This window comes from Dromaius novaehollandiae, chromosome Z (assembly GCF_036370855.1).
Source record: "Dromaius novaehollandiae isolate bDroNov1 chromosome Z, bDroNov1.hap1, whole genome shotgun sequence".
In the NCBI taxonomy this organism is placed as follows: domain Eukaryota; kingdom Metazoa; phylum Chordata; class Aves; order Casuariiformes; family Dromaiidae; genus Dromaius; species Dromaius novaehollandiae.
In genome coordinates this window covers 17,124,696-17,136,913 of record NC_088132.1, presented here as the reverse complement: position 1 = coordinate 17,136,913, position 12,218 = coordinate 17,124,696, and the positions used below count along the sequence as shown (strand labels likewise).

Below are 12,218 nucleotides of genomic sequence, written 5' to 3'. Positions count from 1 at the left end.
AATTGAAGTAAAAATATGTTGTTATGAATTACGGATTTAACAAAATTTACAGTAGCATTTTTGGTTTTATTTTATTTGTATTTGATTTTTCTAAAGTGATTTCAATGTTGTTTTCAGTAGTAATAAAAGCATCTTTCCATTTAAGGATATTCAGAAAGAAGCAAGCCTTAATGTACAACAACCTGAATGAAAGCTGATAGTTTAATAATTTCTGGTTTAAGAAGTCTTCAGTTGCCCTATATTGCAGTAAACCAAAACTTACAGATTACTTTTATTTGTTGACAAATTTGTTCAAGAAGATAACTTCCATTCTCAATGGAAATATGTAAAAAGTTCTTTTCTAAAGACATGAACAGGAGGAAGTTGCAATGCACTAAATACAGTACTTCTATTAAAACCATATTATTTTATAAAAATGGCTGGATTTATTAGGTTATATTTCTGGGATAGTAAGTGTAATCATGTGAAACTTAATTGAGATAGAAGTTTTAGCAATTGTGATTGTTATAGACACAGTGTAGCACAAAGCTACCATGTGTTGATTCACTGTGGAATTGTTTGGTACTCATACTTGTTCAAAGTCGTTGCTACACATTAGAGAAATTTGACAGTTTGTGGTGTTTACTGTAATTTTAAGGAAATGCTTACATTTTGAAATGGAAGCTGATGGGCAGATGTGTTATATCTGAAGAGTGAAGTATTTTCTTATTAGATTTCCTTTCAGAATGTCTTGGATATATTTGTGTTTACATAAAACTTTATCTAAGAAAATAAAAGTCAAATGTTGTCATTAAGTAATAGCAGTTATCTCTAGATTTTATTTAACCTTATTGTATGTTTTCCAAGTAACATATTACCAAACATTTTTGTTCATTTGTTTTTTAGCTTATTTGCACTAATCTTGATGAACTCAGGGATTTAATCACAAAGATTGAGAATGAACTCAAAGATCTGGAAGACATTAAAAAGAAATCGGTATGTGACAATTTAAAACTTTCTCTTATATGGATATAAAACTATCCCAGTTGTTTGCTGAGGCCTCTTTAGGCCTGAAGGTTTGTGCTTTTTCAGTAATTGTATGAAGCCTTGCAAGGTTGATAACTGAAGACTATTTATCTTTATACTTTTTTGTATGTACTGCTCAGTTCACAATACTGTTATAAGTAAAATCAATAACTCTGTATTAACTTTTCACTGCCAAAGTAAATCGTGGGTAGTGATAATACTGTGTAAGGGTTAGTGCATTTCTATTACTCATGTGAGCATTCTTCCTTGAGGACAACCTTTGATCCAACAAGCAATTATGGGACAGAGTTCTCATATCTGTGCATGCAGTGCTGATTAGACCTCCTTATGAGCAGATTCTTTTGTTTGTTATGATTCCTAACTCCTTTTTCTTTGCAAGTAACTAGAATTGCTTGCAGGAAAGCATGCTATCTGGTGCTAGATCCAAGATTTAGATACAAATTTTACCTAATATAACCCATCTATGATACTGCAGCTGAAGGGCCCGAAAGAATAGCCATTGGACAAGAGGATCCAGTGCATTTTGGTTTTGTAGGAGGGAGTCATTCTCATCGAGGAGGTAGCCGATTTTAAATACACACAAAGTAGTACTCACTTAAATGGCCATCTGCAGCCAACTCTTTCTTATATTGCGTCTTGTTCATACCAGTCTTGTTTATCAAACCTTTGATTAGCACTTCTGTGGCATTTCTACAGACAGTAGTTTAAAATGTCCATTTTTCCATACTTTAGAAATCAGACTGGTAGTTCCTGTGACTTTTGTCTCCTGCAGAAACTTTTGGGTTTTTTAATGAGAGAGAAATATTTGGTAGATGAAAGGAAATATAAATTAGGACTCTGAAAGATCAATTTCAATGCAAACGCTTAGCCTAAAACTTGTTACAATATCCAAAGTAATAAAAAGGGACCTCACTTGAAATTATTTTCCAGCTGCTAAAGTGCAGGCTGGTTTTATGACAAGTTTGTAAAGAGGTTATTAGAAAGGCTATAGAGGAAAAAATAGGAAAAAAAAAAGCATATATATCAGCATATCAATAATATTAGTATAGATGAGACTTTTCATGCAAGTAAAACCATACCAAAAAGACTTCTTCAAGGGTAGACAAATGCTAAATATGTCATAATTGCTCTTTGGACTGAAATCTGATAATGCCATTATATAAATAAGTTGCATGACTTCATCAGGAATACTATGTTTAGTTCTAACCATACTGTCTTAAAAAAAAAAAAAAAGCTTAAGTGCAGAGGAGTTGAGATGCAACTCATTCAACATTCAGAAGTTGTCTGAATGAGGTAAGGACAGCCATTCTATGTGCTCATATAAATATATCAGGTCATGATTTTTGGTCTCTAAACGTTTATGTTATGGAAGTGTTATATAAAGAAGAAAGATTAGGATTAACTGCTTTACAAGTGAATGTAAGGAAACAAAGTGAAGTATTGATTAAAAAATATTGTCATGAAGGCAAACTGCATACTCCCTTTAAAGTAAGAACAAAAAGATGTTAAACTAGATAAATAGTCAACAGACTTGATTGGATAAAATGAGGTTTGCCTTTGCAAGGCAGATCATTAGAGTTGTCTTTTGATGCTGGTAGCATCGTGTGTGATTATGTTAGATAATTTTAAAACTAGGAGATGCAGATTTTCATTCTTCATCATATAAACTGTAACAGAAATGACAGTGGCAATTCCAGAAGCATCCAGGACAGGGTTGTTTTTTGTTTTTCCTCAGGTTTCTCTGAAGTACCTAGTTTATTAGGTTCTGTTTTAATTCCACCATGGAAGTCTGACCTAGTGTGGAAGTTCATTTTTATATGATAATTCATGTTTATTTTTAGGCTGTTTGTGACCTTCTCTCTTGTTTTGACCTAAAGGTGGTGGTATTCTTCTTAACTACGTCATGGAATCGCTCTTGGTTTTGTTAGTAATAGTGACCCAGGAGAAGCCAAAGGAGTGTCTCCCCTTCATGATTAACTCTTGCTGGTTCCAGTTTTAGTAGTTTTTAGTACACTGCTGAGATACACCCTCAAGACAAGCTTTACAACTTGCTTTAAATACTAATGTGTATTAGAACTACAGCTTGTTTCATTTATGTTAAGACTTCAAAATGCAGCCTTTTTGTTTGGCTTCTTGAGAAACAAATGACAGTTAAGACTTTCTAGAGCACATAAAAAGAACTTCTGCAGAGCCTGGAAGTGCTAGAGGCTGTAATAAAAGCTGTAAGATGACTTTAACATGAGTAAACTTATTTTTTTCTGATAGCATTTTTTGTTCACAGTTGCACTGGTTCTAGCTGACACTTTTCAGAATATCAGCTTGAGCCAAGAAATTGCATGAGAGATTTTTACCCTAAATTAGCTTTGTTTGGCAAGTTGCAAGCAAATTAGCACAGGGAAGGCCTTGGATAGTTTTAAATGTAGGCATTACTACCAATTCCTCCTATGACAATGATGTAATAAACTTATTAGAAGGGATTTTCACTGTCTGGCTGAATAAAACAATTTGATCCCATGTTCTTTTGTATAACTGTAATGCCTTTTGAATTAAGTATGAATAATATTCATCCCAAAAAATTTCACACATTCACTTGATTATGGGTGAGTTCGTTGTAAAAATAATGAGATTTGCCTTCGTGCCATTGAAAATAACCATTTAGAGAAGAACATGTAATTTGACTTCAGTCCTTTAATTTTAATCTAAAGTTCAAATCAGTCTTCGTATTAGCTCTTTCCAGACTGCTTCCCTTTTGAATCCTGGCCACAGTTCTGATGTGAGGCCACAATTTCACATGTGCTTTCACCTGACATAGGCCAAAGCTGCTGCCAAAAAATAGTTGCCATTCTCTGTTCCTGGAAGCTTGTTGCATTTTCTGTGCAACCCCATGAGAGAGGATACCAAATTTTTTTGTTTAACGGCTTGGTGAACTGAATGAGGAAGGTGGTCTGGGATAAACCTAACCCCCCCCCCCCCCCCACACACACACACACAGACTGCTGAGGTAGTTTTAACCCAGATCAGTTTCCTAGTGCAGTTTATCATGCAGTGGCACAAATAACTTGTACTTGTGCTGCTGCAGTTTGAGGGTCGTTGTAAGGGCAGGAGGGAACATCTAGGGGCAGAAGAAAATACGACTCCTTTTGTCAGGAAAAGTGCTGTTTTGTGGCAGTTGAAATTGTGTATCGAACTACAATCTGAGCCTAGAAAGAAATTTTCCATCTCTTGCTGCTTCTGCTAAGCTGTTCCTCTCCTAACCACCTACTTCATTTCAAGAGGGAGAAAATCAGTTAGTCAGATGTATTTTTTTATTTTGTGGATGAGTAGAGGTCAGAAAGCTAGAGATGCAGAAAGGGAACTCGAGAGACTGGAGTCAGACTGAGGAAGTCTGAGCTCTGTGTACTGTCTAGTAAAAGGTTGGAGGGTAGCTTCTCTGTCCTAAGGAAGGTGCTCAAGCTAGAGGAGAAGCTAGAAATTGTAGCCTCCTGGTTCTCTGTCCTAGCCCAGGTTTTAAAAAAATAAAAAAATAAATTGTGAGCAGCTCTGACGTATGTTAGCTGTCAGTAACCACTGGCAGGGACGACTTGAAAGCCGAGGGTAGCCTCAAAATTTCCTCTTCTTGCACTATGCATTTTCTGCCAGGAGCTACAGAAAGGGAGACAAAGGGATCGTAGCAAACTGTAGCTCAGGAGAAGTCTTCTGGAGGAGCGTTTTGGGAAGGTTCAGTTCCTTTTCAAAAGTAACGGAAAAAGGGCAAAGAATCTGCCACTCTTCTTTCTGAAATTATGTGCATTATTGAGGTTGTAAAGGGCTTGTTATGACTAGTGAAGATCTTAGTCTTTATTTTAATCTGCCTCTACAGGAAAGTATACAGAACAATGCTGTATAGCCATTTTTTTAATCCTCATTCTGCATGTCTCAAAGAGAATGTCTCAGATTGCACTCATCTTACCTTAAAGCTTACCTCAAAGTCAAATGAAACACAGTATAGAGGAGAGCCAAAAGACTTACAGGACTCAAATAGCAGACCATTTTTTCTCTGCTTCTGTTAAGTAGTCTTGTTTGTCACAGGAATGTAGATGTATTTGGCTCTGTAGTGCACCTCTTGCACTGGCTTGTTATGGAGTGCTCGATGCTGTCAGAATAGCAGCTTAGATTTGATGGCTAGTAACCTGTTCTGTAATGCTGCTGTGTTGGACAACGTGGAGTGCAATGATGGCTGTCTGTCTTAGGGAGTTATAGCAGGCCACCCCTGGGAGATTGCCTTAAAATTGGCAGTGTAGGCTGAAGGTTGAAGCCCTCTGCATTTTTATTTTGCTGTGAAGAAAATCTTATGTATTTAAAGGTAATGTGAATTGCCCTGTGTTAGCCTAACATTTTCTTCCTCCTGCCCTGCCACAGGAAGGCACTGTAGCAAGTCAGAGCAGATGATTTGTTCCATAACTGTTCCATATCACAGCAGTATTTCTATTTTTCTTTGATCTCTCCTTGCTGTGTAGTGGGAAACTATGACAGGATTGCAGATATTTGTGTCGAATAGTGAGCTCTAGGTTTTTTTTTACAGATGTCACTTTTTAAGCTGACTTTGTAGTGAGCATGCTTATTGTAAAGTCAACTGGATTGTGACAAGGGTGGCTAATTCTGGACACCATCTCGATCATATTAGAATATTAATTGTCTTGGAGAGACTATAAATATTGAAAGATTCCTTGTTTACTGAAATACAAGACTTTATTTTAATAGCACCATTGGATTTGAGTCATTCCCTGCAAGTCTGATTGGTAAGTGCATAGATGTGTGGGGAGGGAGAAGGAAGGCTGGAGCCTCAGCTTCCCCAAGTTAAGCAGATGAAATTAAAATGGATAAAGGACATTATTTTAAGTAGGAAACCAGACTCTCCCTACAGGCAGAGAAAGGTGAAACAAAGGGGAGAGGATGGGGGTTTGCCTAGTCAAAGGACACCAACCAAGTTCACAACTAACTAGGTTTTGGAAGGAATATATTGAAGATTTTATTGTTTTGCAGAAATCTGTAACGCTCTAGTATTCTTGGCTTAGTAGTTAAAAAAAAAAAAAAAAAGAAAAGAAAAGAAACTCCTTTTTAGAGGTTTTGGGTTTTCCTGTTTTTTGACATTGTTCTTGAAGGTTTGTACGTCACAAGCCAGGTGAATATTTTTGTTTATGGGTAGATTTATCTGTAAGGAGGTGGATCTCAGGAGGACTGAAGGCAAACTAAGGGTTTCTGCAACCCTAAGCCCATGTCAAATGCAGAGATCTATATTTGGGAATGCACAGCAGAAATTCAGAATTAAAAACCAATAGGCTGAGGTCAGAAATATTTAGGACTGCAGACTAATTTGTTTGTAGGAATTCAGGCTGCCCGAAGGAATACATTGGACCAGGATGGAATAAAATAAAGTTTTCTCTATGCCTTTTTTTTTTTTTTTCCCTTTTTTTTGGGGGGGGGGGGGGGGCGCGGGCGGATATTCCAAACAGGCTTTTGTTAAGCTTGTTCATAGGAAATGGAGGTGTCCAAATTAAGAGAACGGACTGTTTTCTTTTTTTATTGATTGGCTGCATGTTACTTTAAAAAATGAAATATTAACATATGGCAAAAAACAATGCAAAATTGCTCATTTACTAAACATAGGTTTCTAAAACACTTCCTCTGCATATGGCAAAGAAATGGGAAATTATTTCATAGTGGAGCAATGTTTGAGCAAGGCTGTACAGGGACTTCCCAGGAATGCACAGCAGAAGTTCATGCAACCTTCAAAAACAGATAAGGACTATTACTATTTCTGTGAATCAGACACCAGCTTTACAACTAATAACACAGAAAAACTTACTGAGTCTTCTCACTTGGGACCTGTGGAAGCTTAAGTTTTAGAGGGTTAAATCTTTGCATTTTAGCACAAGGTTGACTACTTCTCTTTCCCCACCCCTCTCCTCCTTCACTAGTGAAATATATTTCATGCTTGAGACTTTTGGATGCAAAGAGTTGTCTGTCATATTTCTTTGCATCTATGTTACTGTACCTACATGCCAACAAATTGTATTACAGTCTAAGAAATCTAGGCTTGCTTTTGGTTTAAACTGGAGATATAGTAAATTATCCTTGACTTAAATCTATATTAGAATGACAGGATTTTAGTAGACCTGTTTGTAGTCGTAGAACTATAATACTAGTTTGCATTTATAGTATAGGGTGTATGTCATTGTGCCTCATGTTCGGTAATGCATCTAGCATGCTCTTGTTCCATTCTTTGTCCTGACACTTGTTTTGTACTGTAGCCACTTGCATGTAGTCTGTTACTGCTTTTTTTCTGGTTTCCCTTTGCTTTACCTCACCTTTTAAAAATGTTGATATGACCCCAAAATGTTGAATTTGGAGTCTGAAATAAAGCTTATAAGTTCACATTTACATCCATAAGTACTGCGTAGTCTGTAACTGCTACTTTCCTGTAATTCTGAGGAAGGTTTAAGCATGAGGAGCTTCTGGAAATTCAACCAGTTAATTAAGTGTTTAGTAAGAATGAATAAAATCAACTTTAGGCTTCAAAATTTGAAATCTTCTCCACAATGATTTGTTTTTCTGTTATTTCTATCTTCTGTTGCTCTCACTATGTTTATATATTTTTGTCCTAGTCTTCAGTTCTTTGTAGCTCCTCTAGTTCCTCTTTTACTCCATAGATTTAGCTCTACCTTTTTTGTGAAAAAATTTTTTTCTCTAAACTTTGCATTATCTTTTATGCCTTTCCTTATATTTAGTCCAGCCCTGCAATAAATGTTTGTTAAGTGGCGTCCCTTCAGCCACTCCTGTCTTCTAACATTTTACAGTTACAAATGGGAAAGTGCAGGTTCTGCATCAAAGGCATGAATATGTATTCATTCCTTTAATCTGTAATACTTTCATCATATAGATAGTGCTGTGTATTCAGAACATTTCACAGTGATTCTGGCCAATTTATATATTATTATGAAAAATCAGACAAGACAGCACACAGTTACAATGAAACATCTAATTTTAAGATATTCAGAGGAAGAATAGAAAAATGGTTGTATATCCAGGGTTAAGACGAAGAAAAATTCAGCTGTATGGAAGGGACTTAAATGAGGTCCTTATTAGTTTAAAAGAAAAACAAGCTGTTTGTGAACAATTTAACATAATCCATACAGCCAATTTTTCTTCATGGATTATAGTAGTATAAGTAATTTAGTAACTTAAAGTTCCTCTAATGGTGAGTAAAATGTGACAGTTCAGTGCTGGATAATTTCACTGTTCTGTGTTAGTTTAGAAAAGGTAGTGAGGTCAAACTGATGATAAATGTTCTCCCATGTTTATGTTTTATAACTTTTAAATAAATGTGGGAAATTAATCAATGCAATGACGATTATGCAATAATCTTGCCTAAAGAAAATGAGCACATGTGGCTAAATGTCTGTCTGAAGAGTCATTTTGTAGTAATAAGCTAAATCATGAGATAGATGCTCTTAGTAGCAAGAAATTTATTGCTTTTATTTTACTTCATTTTTTTGCAATAAGAGAGTCTGGAGTACCATTTCTGGATATAGCTTGGTTTGATCAGATCTCTGTATGTCATGAAGTGCAAGTTGGAGGTTTTCAAAGAACAGAAGTTTGGGGGCTGAAATAAGATGATTTACCAGTATTTTCATTAGCTACAGGTAAATTCTGAAGGATATAGTTGATGAAGAGAGGTCATGAGTGAATTTGTTTTAGAATTTACTGCAAATCATTCCTCTTGACTAAATTTTGTCCCAGTCCTCAAATAATATCAGAGTTTAGCTATTGATAGATCACTTGTAATATTCAAAATGATGTTGCTGACAGTAAGATACAAATCATTGACTTGCAATTTTTACTATAAAAGCTAACTTCAGACTAAGCTTTATCAAAATGAAAACACTTCGAATCATATATGTGGTCATACAATACACTTACATAATCTGATCATGCATTCTTATTCAGTCAAAGCTGCCTTTGAAGTAAGTGTCTGAAATTTTAATATTTGGCCTGTTAATTGGTTCAGAGAGACACTCAATTGCAATCCATATCTGAATTGAAAAGTTATCGGTCTCTTTTCTTTAGGTATCTGATGTCCAAAGCAGCTGCAGATCACCAGCTCCCTCTCCGTGTGACATCACTAGAAAGCGCTAGACTGGTGATGTCACACATACCACAGAACCCCGCTGCAGAATGGAGCAGGCCTATTAAGGGTAAGGTAAGTTTTCTCCCTCCACCACCACCCTTTTTGAACAATATTGCATGGTTTTATAAGATTTCTAATTTTCTTTATTTTATGTCCTTAGGATATAAAGTAAAGATTACAGAAAATCTTATAAAACTGCATAATATTGTGGTTGTGTGTGTGTGTGTTTATTTAAATACAAAACAAAACAAAAACTCCCCTATCAAGTTTGGTCCTTACCCCATATATCCATATCCTGGCTCCAGTCTGCTTTGGGGTTCCATGATGAGTATGCCAGAATAATGTATGCTGGGGCATCTCGGAGAGTGGAGTCAGCATTCCCTGGCTGCTCTGGATGTCAGAAACCTTTTTTTAAAAGGTAAGTTTTCAGTTCAGAATGTGTTGAATGTCTCTTCAGTTTTATGGAAACATCCAGCACATTTCTAAAATGTATTTGCATTTTTTTTAATTTATTTGTAATTTACCATCATAACTGTAAGCCACATTTTGTACTTGTTCTGTATCTAGGCCTTTGTTTTGTTGTCAATAGCATATGTTGTATTTCCAGAAGAAAATAATGTTTTGCTTGTCACTACCTGAAGCAAGATGGTAACTACAAGTCAGATCCAAGTATAAAAGCAGTGGAACTGGAATTGTGCATTACAGGCCATGTAAGAATGTAATTCTGCACACAGCCATGTTAGGTACTGGTTATTTCTGTTTAATTCACAGTTAAAATAATTAGCAGTTAAGAATGCAGGCTCTAAAATGTTATCAGACTTGGAATTAGCTCAAATAAATATAAAGGCAGCAGTTTATTTACACTTCTTTTAAGAGCAAGTGTTGAACTTTTCATCCAGTCACATGGAAAGGGTGTTTTTTTTACCTCTGACGCGCTATCTTGGTTTGATGTAGTTGCATAATTTTATTTTATGTCTACTAATAAAACCCTACTGGATTCAACAGAACTAGAAGTCAGTACATCCAGTCCCCCTCTCTGCATCCTTCTTACTGATGAAGTATGGAGCTGTAATAGCTATTCCTTTTGTACTAACCCAGGTGTTCCTCCAAACCACTCCTTGTGGAGTTTCCTGGACAGCTGTGTTTTGATTACTTTGAGTAGAAGGGTTATGACTCTTCTGCTGTGATCAACACCTTCTGTGCCCTTACATGTTGTATTCCATTTATTTGTAAATCCCATGCCATGTCAGGTCATGTTCAGAGATTTTATCTTTTCAGCTTTAAGGCATGGAATCCTACAACTGTTGGTTGGAAGGGACATTTGAAGCAGGACTGTTGCCAGTGCTCCATCAGGTCATCTGTGGCCTAACTAGCTGAGTCTTGAAAACTGGGAAGAATGGAGATGCCACAGCTTCTTTGGGCGACCTGTTCTAATGTTGTAGCTTTCTAGTGAAAATGTGTTTCCTAATACCCAACCTGAACCTCTTGAGCTTCAATTTGTGGCTGCTTTTTTGTGTGATACCATCTGATGTTACAGAGAAGAGTTTGGAACCCAGTCATTTGTGAAGGGAAGTTTATGTTCTATAGATGTTAATCAGCCACTATGCAGTGCTGAAGTAGAGTTAAATCATAGGCTTATCAATAGTTGATCTGCTTTTTTCCCCAGAAGAGTACAAGACTATATTAAAGAATGAAGTTGCGTAAGGTAATGCTAGATTTGTAGTGATGTCTCAAAGTTATACATATTTTTTTATTTCTCTTACTATTTAACTATTTAAGGTAAATAGCAGATTTTTGTGTAATATCTGGGCTTTACAGAAGTCTTATGTTTGCACAGAAAACCGACTGAACCACAGTCATTAAAAAGATAAAGATTTTTTTTCCCAACATTTTTGGCCCATGTTTGCTCTGTGCCTTGACTGTTTCTGAGTAAGGGAAATTCTTCGCATGGTGTAAATTTGTGTTGCCAGCTACTAAGCCCTGATAAGAAAAAGGAATAGTTTAGATACAGGAAATTCATTTTCAAATTCATTATTATTATGTTGTTGTCATAATTGCATGCAAGTGATTGGGAAGCAAACATCTGAATTTTCCAGAGATTATAGCTGAAGGACATTAATTTCCTTTAAAAACTGTCTCTAGAATTCTGTGGGGTTTTGGCTTTGGGTTTTTTAAGGGAGGAGAAAAGTGACCTGTAATCATTTTGTTTTTTCTTGAAGTGATAATGAATACAATAAAGTCTTGAAGTCTGTTCTTGACTAAGCCTTCTGCCTGTGTCTGGCTGTTCAATGCATGATACCGTTATTACTTCGAAGTTTACTCAGTGATTCAGCTCATATTTGTCTGTGTCATAAATACTGGTTTTTTTCTACCTAAACCAAGATCTCAGCCTTATTTAGAGGTTAATGAGTCTCTCAAATTCACTTTTTCACTGTTCTTTTACTCTCTATTCACTTTCTGTATATTTTTTTATTCTTTTTTTCACACATCCCATTCTTTCCTAAATTCAATATATATACAGCATTTCTGTGTCCTTACAGTAATGACATTAGTTTTTTGCCATTTTGATTTTTATTTTGATACATTCCGCTAATACTATACATTATATAAATTCATTTTTCTAAAACTCTGAAAAAGGTTATATATACTTCAAGAGAAAAATAAATTGGTGCAGTTCAGTGTGTGTTTTTTGTTTTTTTTTTTTTTTTTTTTTTTTGCACATTTGCATTTCTGTTTACTACTATCATTAAAAGGTGATATCAAATGCCTTGTTAGGCTACGATATACACATGGCTGTTCTCTGTGCTCAACAGCACCTTTTTGCTGCAGTACATTACATGTGCAATATGAATGGCCACAAACAGAGGAAGTTTAGAACACAATTTCCTGACCAGTCTGTGACCTCCATATTAACCATTGTATGGTAATATGGCATAGTTTCCTATTTGAAAGCTTTGTTTTTGTACTTTTAATTAAAGAATAAAGGAGTAGCCATTAATTACATATTGTGTAACGTGTAACTGAC

At 35.7% G+C, this 12,218-nt stretch overlaps 1 protein-coding gene across 3 annotated transcripts in view; it reads left to right on the top strand.

Moving 5' to 3' along the window:
• The window catches only part of BRD10 (bromodomain containing 10), a 59,414-nt gene that overhangs the window by 38,405 nt on the left and 8,791 nt on the right, over positions 1–12,218 (top strand). For all 3 annotated transcript variants that reach the window (XM_064502440.1, XM_026097492.2, XM_064502441.1), the window contains one exon: positions 886–975. In XM_064502440.1, the coding sequence (XP_064358510.1) occupies positions 886–975 (90 nt within the window). The remainder of the gene's footprint in view (positions 1–885; positions 976–12,218) is intronic.